This window comes from Littorina saxatilis, linkage group LG3 (genome assembly GCF_037325665.1).
Source record: "Littorina saxatilis isolate snail1 linkage group LG3, US_GU_Lsax_2.0, whole genome shotgun sequence".
Lineage (NCBI taxonomy): Eukaryota > Metazoa > Mollusca > Gastropoda > Littorinimorpha > Littorinidae > Littorina > Littorina saxatilis.
In genome coordinates, this window is record NC_090247.1 from 24,074,345 (window position 1) to 24,087,177 (window position 12,833).

General features: G+C 44.0%; 1 protein-coding gene across 3 annotated transcripts in view; it reads left to right on the forward strand.

Annotated features, from left to right (window-relative positions):
* LOC138961932 (selection and upkeep of intraepithelial T-cells protein 5-like) overlaps nt 1-11,894 on the forward strand; it is a 13,426-nt gene extending 1,532 nt beyond the window's left edge. For 2 of the 3 annotated variants that reach the window (XM_070333615.1, XM_070333612.1), the window contains 2 exons: nt 1,496-1,708; nt 10,329-11,894. In XM_070333615.1, coding sequence (XP_070189716.1) covers nt 1,496-1,708; nt 10,329-10,951 — 836 coding nt within the window. In that variant the 3' untranslated portion in view covers nt 10,952-11,894. Of the gene's footprint in view, nt 1-1,492; nt 1,709-10,328 lie in introns of all 3 variants that reach the window. The other variant, XM_070333614.1, reaches the window with a different exon arrangement.
* The last annotated feature ends 939 nt before the right edge of the window (nt 11,895-12,833 follow it).

A 12,833-nucleotide genomic window follows, 5' to 3' on the forward strand; every position in this document is an offset into this window, starting at 1 on the left:
GTTAAACCTTTCCATAAGAACAACTATCTCATTCACAGAAAACAAAGTGTTGAAAAGAACGCTGACACCATTGTCGATTTTATACCCAAGCTTCCAATAGGGCAGAATGCAACTATGATATTTGATATAGTTGTCAGGAAAAGGGAAGAAACCACAAACACTGTTCTAATGAGAGGAATAAATCTCAACTGGAGACCATTAAATGTTGAAGAAGTCAGAGTATTTATTGCTGTTCAAAAGGATTCTAACACAATAAAGAAACAGACGTCAAACCAAAATGTTGTTAACGCAGATATAAATAATTTAACAGAAATAAGAAGTATTAATCTTACTTATCTTGATTTGATTGCTTTCTACTATACATGTTTCATTTTAGTAAAAGTTTAGTCCAGAAGCCTATTTTTGGTTAATATTTAGGGTCTGTCGGAATCGGTGAGCCAGAACGTACATTCCCCCTTTCTCTTAGGACGTCAGCCTGGTTTCTGTCAAAATGAACTCAAGGCTGAATGCTTCCCCGGCAAATTCAACAAATAAGGGTAATGTTGAACTTGAGCGTAGTCAGTTCAAAGATCATAATCCATTGCAATTTAAGTCTCCCCCCGTGGGTTAGGGGGAAGAATTTATCCGATGGCGATGCTCCTCACTCAGCATGTCGTAAGCGACTAACGGATTCTGTTTCTCCTTTTACCCTTGTTAAGTGTTTCTTGTATAGAATAATTTATTGTCAATTTTTGTAAAGATTTTAGTCAAGCAGTATGTAAGAAATGTTAAGTCCTTTGTACTGGAAACTTACATTCTCCCAGTGAGTAAGGTAATACAGTATTGTACTACGTTGCAAGCCCCTGGAGCAAATTTTTGATTAGTGCTTTTGTGAACAAGAAACAATTGACAAGTGGCTCTATCCCATCTCCCCCCTTTTCCGGCGTCGCGATATAACCTTGAATGGTTGAAAACGACGTTAAGGCCAACAAAAAAAAATTGTCTGTTTCTGGTCACCCGACCGACCCTAAATTTTGGCGCCGACCCTAAACTTTTTTTTTCCAAACTCAAAAATTTTTATTTATTTTTTGGTGGTAAAGGACAGGGTGAGAAAATGAACAACAAAAACGTGTGAAAACGAAAGTCCGCTGACGATTTGTAAATGTGTTGAGTGTCTTGTCTCTATGTATAGTGAATCCAGTCTCTTTGCGCGATTTTTAAAGTTAGTTTTATTGGTCTACATTTTGGGGTAAAAAAAAAAATCAAAAAAAATCCCGACCTACCGACCCTATTTTTTTTTAGCCATGTTACCAGAAACAGACAATTTTTTTTTTTTGGCCTAAACACCAAATAAAGAAAGAATATAAAGTTTTAATGAAATGACACAGGAATGAACGTTTTAGTTGGGGTACAAAAATGGGTGCAATAATGTTTTTGCTCAGTTTATATATCCTGGAATACCTTTACCTGCTTTGCTGTAAATGTTGAATCTGACAGTTTTGTTTTGTCACAGCAGTGCCTGGAACAGTGAACATGCAGTCAGGGATTGTCAGGGGTTGTGAACAGTCAGGGATCATCAACACCCTAAAAAGTGAACAGTCAGGGGTCGGGGCTTCTCGTAACAGCATGGAGGAAGGAGACACAGGCGTTGTGTCAGACGTCAAGATAGAGATTGATGTGGCTGAAGACATGCCGCAGTGTTGTTACAGGACTGAACAACTTCAATACGGTAAGCTTGCTTCTATTGACTTACCTGAGTAATCAGTCAGTCTTTGTAATGAGCAGTGTCAGTTTGTCCATCCGTCCGTCTGTCAGCAAAGATCTAAACGTTGAGGTTACATATTTCAAATGTTTTTGCAGCTAGAGCTTTGAAATGTTTTGGGTTTGAAGGTTTCTAAACTGCAAGTCTGGCATCAAATTTCAAGGTCACAGTGTGTCACGTTCATGTCATTAAAATTTACTTTTAGGTTTTCTCAGATGTTTAAACTGAGAGCTTTGTAACTTTACTGGCTTCTACGGTTGGATGACCACCTCCCATCATGATACAGGTCTGGTTAAAATCAAATGCTGAGGTCATAGTGAGGTCGTGCTTGCCCCATAAAATGAAAAATTATCAATTTCTTGGATAAGATAACAAGGAAAAAAATGTTCACCAGAATAAACAGCAACACGAACAACTTCACCGTGGGCCGGTTTTGACATGTTCTCTTCTTCAGCACATAAAATACATAAAACTGAAGGGATGACATAGGTAGACATGTACTCTTCTTCAGCACATAAAATTAAATACATAAAACTGAAGGGATGACATAGGTAGACATGTTCTCTTCCTCAGCACATAAAATACATAAAACAGAAGGGATGACAGAGTGTCAGACATGTACTCTTCTTCAGCACATAAAATACATAAAACAGAAAGGTTGACAGAGATGTTCTCTTCCTCAGCACATAAAATACATGTAACATTCTGCTAAAACATAATCTATGTTTTATGTCCAATACCAAATATCTGTACATGGGAGATAACCACCTACTTTACATGTACTATAACCAGAAGAGTGGTTCCCCCTCTTCCCTAACTAAGATGGCTGAATAAACACACATGTATTTTACCTCTGTCTCCTGAGTCCACAATCCGAGCGAATCCTTCATAACACACACACCATCAAGCATTACATGGTGTCAGAGCTAAGTACAGAGACTTTTCTTACCCAATCGACCCATATTTGTGTATAAAACAATGTCTGCAACGCAGAACCATCCTCAGATTGACTGGTCAAAGAAAGACCTGCATGCTGAATGGAAGAAATTCAGGCAGCATGCGGACCTGATGTTTGCTGGCCCCCTGAAAAAGGCAACTGACTCTGAGAAGTGTGCCTACCTCCTCATCTGGGCAGGAGAAAAGGGCAGAGACATCTTTAACTCATGGGGAATGTCAGAGGAGCACAGCCAGAGCATGACACACCTGTGTGCTCAGTTCGAAAACTACACTGCCCCGAAGAAAAACAATCTGTTCACCAGATACATGTTCCAAGAGAGGAAGCAGCAGCAAGGAGAACCTCTAGAGTCATATATAACTGACCTACGAAACCTAGTCAAAGACTGCGGGTACGATAAACCCGAAGAAATGGTCAGAGACAGAATCGTCTGTGGTATCCAGTCGCAAGAAGTCAGAGAGAAACTGCTGACAGAGGGTGACGCCCTCACGATGGATAACGCCATCTGCATCGCGACGACCCACGAAGTGACAAAACAGCATCTTGCCTCCATGGCAGCAAGCGGTGAAACCATCGACGCCATCAGGAGGAAGAGACACAGCCCTCAAAACAGCCACCGGCAGAGCGGCCAGAATGACACTTTCAAGTGCAGAAACTGCGGAGGGAAGCACGGACGAAAGGAATGTCCAGCTTTCGGCAAACAATGCCTGTTCTGCAAGAAAACGAACCATTTCGCAAAAGTCTGCCTTGCAAAGAAGAAAGGAGAGAAGAAAATACACAGCATCAATGAAGAAGACGACGAAGAATCAGTCTACATCGACGCCATTACCAGTGGCAAAGATCAGCCAAATGCAGCATACACAAATGTCGACACAAACACAGGGGACACCGTCCGGTTCAAGCTCGACACAGGAGCCCAGGTGAATGTACTCCCATCAACGGTCTACGAAAAACTCACCGAGAAGCCTGCGCTCCAGCCAAATGACAACAAACTCTACGGCTACACAGGACAACAGCTGCAAGTCAAGGGCAAGATCACAATGGAGTGCACCTACAAAAGAAATACATACAAGGGCACTTTCCACATTGTAGACACCCCCGCCAGCTCCCAACCAATCCTGGGACTGCAAGCCTGCATACAACTAGGCATCATCAAGATGATCCTAGCCATCGGCACCACTCCTCCCATGACAGAAGCCAGCGTCATCGGCCAGCACGGCCAACTCTTCAAAGGATTAGGAGAACTGGAAGGAGAGGTGACCATACACCTGAAGGAGGAAGCAACGCCCGTCGTACATCCACCACGCCGAGTCCCACACGCAGTGAAAGACAGGCTGAAAGAAGAACCCCATAGCATGGAACAACAATTAAGGCATCATTTCCAAAGTCACCACCCCGACAGACTGGGTAAACTCGCTGGTCGTCGTCGAGAAACCAAATGGAAAGCTGAGGATCTGCTTAGACCCAAGGGACCTCAACGCCGCCATTAAGCGACCACACTACCCCATGCCGACTTTGGAAGACGCACTCTCGAAGATGACAGGCGCCAAATATTTCTCAAAGCTAGACGCGAAATGTGGATACTGGCAGATGAAGCTCAACGAGGAATCATCATACCTCACCACATTCAACACTCCCTTTGGTCGCTACAGATTCAACAGGCTTCCATTCGGAGTCATCAGCGCTCAAGACGATTTCCAGAGGAAGATGGACGAGATCTTCGAAGGAATACCTGGAGTCACACCCTTAGTTGACGACGTCATCGTCTCCGGCAAGACACGAGAAGAACACGACGCCAATCTCCGAGACGCACTCAACAGAGCAGCCTCCAAGAACCTGAAACTGAACCCAGAAAAGCTGACAGTCGGAGCCCAAGAAGTTGAATACTTTGGCCACCTCATCACCGCTGAGGGTCTGAAACCTGATCCCGCCAAAGTAAAGGCAATCCAAGACATGCCCCCACCCAACGACAAGAAAGAGCTTCACACTATGCTGGGGATGATCACATACCTAGCAAAGTTTGCCCCACAGCTGTCAGAGACAACCAAGCCGATGAGAGATCTGCTCAAAGAAGACGTCAAGTTCATCTGGGATGAACAGCAACAAGCTGCCCTGCAGAAGGTCAAGAACGCAATCACGAGCAAACCGATCTTATCCTTTTTCGACCCGAAGAAGGAAGTCAGACTCGAGGTCGATGCCAGCAAATCTGGACTTGGAGCTGCAATCTTCCAAGACGGCAACCCTGTGGCCTTCGCCTCGAAATCCTTGACCTCGGCGGAAGAAAACTATGCCCAAATAGAGAAAGAACTGTACGCGATACTTTTTGGCTGCCGCCGATTCCACCAGTACCTCTACGGCCGTGAAGTGCTTGTCCACTCTGACCACAAGCCACTGGAGAGCATCACAAAAAAGCCCCTGGCAGCCGCACCACCCAGACTTCAGCGCATGCTTCTACAGCTCCAGAAGTACAGCCTGAAGATCGTACACGTCCCCGGAAAGAGTATCCCTGTCGCCGACACTCTTTCCCGGAAGTTCATTCCTGCCGAGCCTGGGGATGACACTGAAGCTGACCTCAACATCCAGGTACACAGCGTCATCAATAACCTGCCAGTCAGCGACAAAAAGATGGAAGAGCTGCGTATCGCAACGCGAGACGACCAAGAACTCCATCAGCTGAAGGCAGCCATACAAAATGGCTGGCCTGATGAACGGCAAGAATGTCCACCCAAGATACAAGAGTTCTACAATCACCGAGACGAACTATCCATCATCGATGGCATCATCTTCAAAGGAGAGAAAATCCTCGTCCCACTCGCTCTTCGTCCCGAAATGCTGGCCAAAATCCACTCCAGTCATCTCGGCATTGAAAAGACCAAGCAGAGGGCCCGAGAAATTCTGTTTTGGCCAGGAATGTCTACAGAAATCCACAAAACTGTCGCCTCCTGTCCTATTTGCATCCAGAAACAGAACTCCAATCCCAAAGAACCTCTCCTACCCCACACTGTCCCAACCCGTCCCTGGCAGAAGATCGGCACTGATCTCTTCACCTGGGAGAAGAAAGACTTCATGGTGACAGTTGATTACTACAGCCGATATTTTGAAGTCGACGAGCTGACCACGACCACATCTGCCACCATCATCCGGAAGCTGTCCTCGCACTTCGCAAGACATGGCATCCCCGAGACGCTTATGAGCGACAACGGACCCCAGTTTGGCTCAGAAGAGTTCCAGCAATTTGCAGTCAGCTGGGATTTCCAGCACACAACATCCAGTCCTGGTTACCCACAGTCCAACGGCCTAGCAGAAAAGACAGTCCATACTGTCAAGGACATCATGACCAACGCCAAGGCCAGTGGCACCAGCGCTCTACAAGCGATCCTGGAATATTGCAACACTCCAGTCGACAACCTGGCTTCCCCAGCCCAACTCCTGATGGGTAGACAACTGCGCTCTATCCTGCCCACCACCAAGCAGCACCTGCAACCCAAAACCATCAGACCTGCAGATGTCGGCGCCAGACGTAACGAGAAGCAGACCAAGATGAAGCAGTACTACGACCGCAGTTCCAGACCCCTACCACCAGTGAAGCCCGGCGACGCTGTACACGTCCAGCTGAAGAAGGGAAACGACTGGCAGCCAGCCACCGTCACCGCCTGCAGCAGCCAGCCACGATCCTTCGTGGTGCAAACCAGCAACGGCAGCACCTACCGCCGCAACCGCTGGTTCCTGAAGAAGTCCAGACTGCCTTCACCGCCACCAACACCAGAGCCGGTCAGCCCAACAGCAGCCCCAGCAGTCTCCAAGCCTGTACCAGCTGATGTCCAGTCCGATGAGCCACCAGCCCCGCCAGCGCCCAGTGCCTACACCACCAAGTCAGGCCGTCGTGTCAAAGCACCAGCCAAAATGGACATGTAGTTCTCACCAGTTTACTGCGGTGCACCATCATTTCTTGAAATGATTGAATGTTAGACAACAAACACATATGTACAAACATGCAAACACCTTACACTAGGACTGTGCTATGTTTGTTTTTTTAAAGACACTGTTGAAGGATGCTATTGACTAATACCGACCCGCATCAAATTTCCTTTGTGTAAAGACACTGCTGAAAGACACTGTGTTGAACTGCAAGCACGCATCAATATTTCTGTGACTGTGTGCTAAGACAATAATAAGTGTAATCAATGTCTCATTACCTACAGTATTATTGCAAACAATTATAATTGCCATTCTAATACCAGACAGTATTAATGCTAACTCTATGCGAAAAATAAAATCTAGTCAATTCCTTATTTTACATATTATGATAACCTTCATTTGAAAGAAAGGGAGATGTAACATTCTGCTAAAACATAATCTATGTTTTATGTCCAATACCAAATATCTGTACATGGGAGATAACCACCTACTTTACATGTACTATAACCAGAAGAGTGGTTCCCCCTCTTCCCTAACTAAGATGGCTGAATAAACACACATGTATTTTACCTCTGTCTCCTGAGTCCACAATCCGAGCGAATCCTTCATAACACACACACCATCAAGCATTACAATACATAAAACAGAAGGGATGACAGAGGGAGACATGTACTCTTCTTCAGCACATAAAATACATAAAACAGAAAGGTTGACAGAGATGTTCTCTTCTTCAGCACATAAAATACATAAAACAGAAGGGATGACAGAGATAGACATGTTCTCTTCTTCAGCACATAAAATACATAAAACAGAAGGGATGACAGAGAGAGAAAGAGATTGAAGAAAAGAAGAGGACGGACAGTGTGTGATGTTCAACTTGAACATAAGGTACTCACTGCTGATTGCCATCCTCTGTTCTGATTTTCTTCATTTGAATTTTAACCTGATAACCCAACAGACTGGATTTGCCTTATGCATTGATAACTCAACAGACTGATGACCTAACAGGCTGAATTAACTTCATAACGCAACATACTACTCAGAATTTACCCTTATAACCCAACTGAAAGGATTTTTCTGACAACCTACCAGACCTAATCCAACAGACTGAATTAAATTGATAATCCAACAGACTGAATTAAATTGATGACCCAACAGACTGTACATACTTGATATCCTAACAGATGTTAACCAGGGAGACTGTGAATAATAGTGTGGCTGGAGAGCCATGTTTGAAAAAATTAGCATTAGATAAAATAAATATTGAAGGTTCGGGACAGTCATGGCATACAGAGTTCCCTCTGTCATGCTATCGCTGGCCCCAGATTTTAAAAGAAGCGTAAGTAGTATCGAAACCAAAGCTAGACGACGCAAGGGAGGTAATCGAACTTTCGGTTTCTGTTTTGGTCGGCCATTTTGGATGGTACCGATGGGGTCTACCAGTAAAGATTCATAAACATTGGGAAAATGTGTTTGTTAATATGATAAATGGTAGAAATGTGGACGAAAGTGTTTAAAATATGTTTTCAAGCCATTGAAAGGTAGTTGTCAATTTAGTCAGGCAACGCGAAAGTCATAGCGACTCGTCGTTGTGGCAATAACGTTAACCGCTAGTCGTTCAGTGATCTTACTTGGAGAGACAGCATCCGTAAAAGGGAGGAGAGACAAGGTTTCTTTGATGAAGATAGTGTTGTAGGTTGCTTAAATATGGCCAACAGTTATTAAAAGAGCGCTTGTTGTGATCAGCAAGTGTAAAGATAAAGGAAAAAGGACGGACTATATTGTCCGCGTTTGTTGTTTTGCGAAGGGGGAAACTTGATTTTGGCATCAGGGACAAAACACTTTGGTGAAGAATAGGGGGATTTGTCCGTCCGGTTCTTATCGAAGTTAAAATAGCAAATTCTGAGGTCTTAGACCATCCTTAAATTTATCCCAATAGGAAAGAACCGTTCTTCCATCTAGAGGTCCAACAAAGTAAATAGGTTGAGGGAATTTCATAGTTAGTCAGTCAGGTGACAAAAGATCCTGTAGTGGGTAAAAATGTATCTAGCTCGATATGCGGAGTCTCACCTTAGAATAGGATTTATTCGAGGGATGGGAGATTAGGTGGCTTCATTGTTTTTTGTAACACTTGCGCTCTTTGATGTTAGCCTTATAAAGGCGACCCGGGATTTTGTACTGGCTTTGTATGTGCATTTATAATATTGCGTAATTTATGCTTGTTGTATTATTCTATTTGTATACTTTTCTCGAAGAATAAGTCTAATAAACTATTTTATAGAAAAGTAATCCCATGAAATTGGCTCCATTATTCGTCTGAATGGTTTTCATCATCACGTAGGTCGTCATTTCTTCTCGCAATCTTGGCCTTTTTAGGAAGATAAACTAACCCGGTAATTTTAGGTGAGAGAGGATAAATTAGGCGACAGACAGATTAGAGGTGCATGCACTAGGAGACAGAACACAACGCGAGGCAAAACTAGACATGGAAACGAGTAAATAATAAGTGCACGCATGAGACAATAGATCTGTAGAGCTAAACCAAAGACGTTGTTTGTTTCTTATCTACAACTCTCACGGTTTTTCGCCGGGTCAACAGATTTACAATCTTCATAATAGGAAAACTTTGACAATAGTTAAACCTTCAGCGGATCACACTTTGGACTACACAGTCTGGATGCTGTGGGTCGTGTTTGACCCATATGATACGTTCTAAAGAAGAATTCAACGTAAAAAGTATATTGATTGTACACGGCCACCACGATCCAAAAAGGGAAAACCTTTAACCACCCCTTTGGAGAGTATAGGTTCACGACCCACAACATCCGGACTGAGTACTTCAAGTTACGTCATCGTTAAGTTAGTTATGGTGTTTTAGGATTACATAAAGTCTCAATCAAAAAATAGTATTGTTTTAAAGATACAGAGACTTTTGACAGCCTATGTGACGGGCGCAGTAGCGTGGTGGTCAGACATTGGCCTCCTAATCGGGAGGTCGTGAGTTCGAATCCCGGTCGCTGCCGCCTGATTGGTTAAGAGTGGAGATTTTTCCGATCTCCCAGGTGAACTTATGTGCAGACCGGCTAGTGACTTAACTCCTTTTGTGTGTACACGCAAGCACAAGACCAAGTGCACACGGAAAAGATCCTGTAATCCATGTCAGAGTTCGGTGGGTTATAAAAATATGAAAATACCCAGCATACCTCCCCCGAAATTGGAAAATACTGCCCGAATGGGGGGTCAAAACGGTCATATACGTAAAAATCCATTCGTGACGGTGCTAAAACATGAGTCCAAGCCCATGAACAAACAAGAAGAAGAAGAAGAAGACAGACTTTGTGTCGTCCATCACCCAGTAAGCACAGTGAATGTTAAACACAAATAAGTGGAATGCGCTTTTTCTGAGCTTTTCTGAAATAATTGTGTTCACTTGTTAAAAATGTACACACACACACATGCACACACGCACGCACGCACGCACGCACGCACACACACACACACACACACACACACACACACATGCTTCAACACACGCACACACACACACACACACACACACACACACACACACACACACACACACACACACACACACACACACACACACACACTTCTACCTGCAGATAAGTAATGTCAAACGCATTGCAAAGTTTATATCAAATGATCATGGATTATGTTCAGCACCTTGATGTAAGAGTCTTGCTTTTTTTCCAGTGCCTTTCATGGAGGTTGTGGTCACAGACAACACAGCTACCATGCCTACAGTGCAGACATTGGAAGGACAAGTTGCAGTCAACACTCACAGGGATATCTGGCTGAAACAAGAGATACAGACACCAGTAACACAGACTGCAGTCAACTCTGGCAGTGGTACCTGGCTGAAACAAGAGATACAGACACTAGAAACACAGACTGCAGTCAGCACTTACAGTGATACCTGGCTGAAAGAAGAGATACAGACACCAAGAACACAGACTGCAGTCAGCACTCACAGTGATACCTGGCTGAAACAAGAGATACAGACACCAGCAACACAGGCTGCAGTCAACACTCCCAGTGATACCTGCCTGAAACAAGAAATACAGACACCAGAAACACAGACTGCAGTCAGCACTCACATTGATACCTGGCTGAAACAAGAGACACAGACACCAGAAACACAGACTGCAGTCAGCACTTACAGTGATACCTGGCTGAAACAAGAGATACAGACACCAGCAACACAGGCTGCAGTCAACACTCCCAGCGATACCTGCCCGAAACAAGAAATACAGACACCAGAAACACAGACTGCAGTCAGCATGTTAACCCATACAGGAGAGAAAAGACATGCTTAACTTGTACAGAGTGTGATGCTAAGTTTACACGGTGCTGGAGTTTGAAGCAACATATGCTGAGACACAGGAGACAAAAACAAGAAGTGCATGTACAGAGTGTGAGTGTTGCTTCACACAGACTGATACATCAAAAAAGCACATGTTGAAAAATACAGCAGAAGATACAAAGTGCATGTACAGAGTGTGAACTGTGATGATAGGATTTCAACGTACGGTGATATGAGGAGACACATGTTGGCACATACATACAGGAGAAGAAAACAAGTCGCGTAAGCACCCCCCGCGGGTTAGGGGGAGTCCCATATTGGTTGGGACGAGAAAGAATTTACCTGATGCTCCCCAGCATGTCGTAAGAGGCGGCTAACGGATTCTGTTTCTCCTTTTACCCTTGTTAAGTGTTTCTTGTATAGAATTTATAGTCAATTTTTGTAAAGATTTTAGTCAAGCAGTATGTAAGAAATGATAAGTCCTTTGTACTGGAAACTTGCATTCTCCCAGTAAGGTAATATATTGTACTACGTTGCAAGCCCCTGGAGCAAATTTTTGATTAGTGCTTTTGTGAACAAGAAACAATTGACAAGTGGCTCTATCCCCTCTCCCCCCTTTCCCCGTCGCGATATAACCTTCGTGGTTGAAAACGACGTTAAACACCAAATAAAGAAAGAAGGTAGTATCGGCTAGCCACCTAGATATGAATTTTTTGTCGTCACATAGTTCAAAGAAGAGAAATCCAATGTTCAATCGATCCATTTTCATTTGGTTGCGTATGGCTTGTTTTTTGCTTGTTTGTGTGTGTGTGTGACTGTGTTTTTTTTCTTGTTGCTTTGTTGTTGATTAGTGTTGTCACTGTTCAGTGTCAAACCACCTACATGTGAGGCAATCTGTGAATTTGAAAATGATTTGTGTAAAAACGTAAAAATCAAACCACTTTACCAACGCACAATGACATTTGTATTTTTTGCATAGTTGTATATATATTTGTAATATTGTGTGTGTGTGTGTTTTCGTGTGTGTGTGTGTGCGTATGTGTGAGTGTGTTTGTGTGTGTGTGTGTTTGTGTGTGTGCGTGTTTGTGTGTGTGTGTGTGTTTGTGTGTGTGTGTGTATGTGTGCGTATGTGTGTGTGTTTGTGTGTGTGTGTGTTTGTGTGTGTGGGTGTTTGTGTGTGTGTATGTTTGTGTGTGTGTGTGTTAGTGAATTCAACTTACACTCACGATTGCCACTCACCAAGCATCGAAAGCCAGCAGTCCACATGTACCCGCTGTCACCAGGTCACATCAAGCATAAAAACATACAGCCAATGCTGTGGTCTCAACACTCTTTTATTCTTTAACGTTATAACTCGCTAGAACACTCGCCGGTATGTTATAAAGACGCTAAGTCTAGCTATAGTTTAATGTGGCGTCTTTAGTGAATTTCTTGTCTCAACGTTTGATGGTATTTCGGGAACATGAGTCACCCTGTATAGTGGCAGTCAACATGAGTTACCCTGTATAGTGGCTGTCAACATGAGTCACCCTGTATAGTGGCAGTCCACATGGGTCACCCTGTATAGTGGCTGTCAACATGGGTCACCCTGTATAGTGGCTGTCAACATGAGTCACCCTGTATAGTGGCAGTCAACATGGGTCACCCTGTATATAGTGGCTGTCAACATGGGTCACCCTGTATAGTAGCAGTCAACATGGGTCACCCTGTATAGTGGCAGTCAACATGGGTCACCCTGTAGTGGCAGTCAACATGGGTCACCCTGTATAATGGCTGTCAACATGGGTCACCCTGTTTAGTGGCTGTCAACATGAGTCGCCCTGTATAGTGGCTATCAACATGGGTCACCCTGTATAGTGGCTGTCAACATGAGTCACCCTGTATAGTGGCAGTCA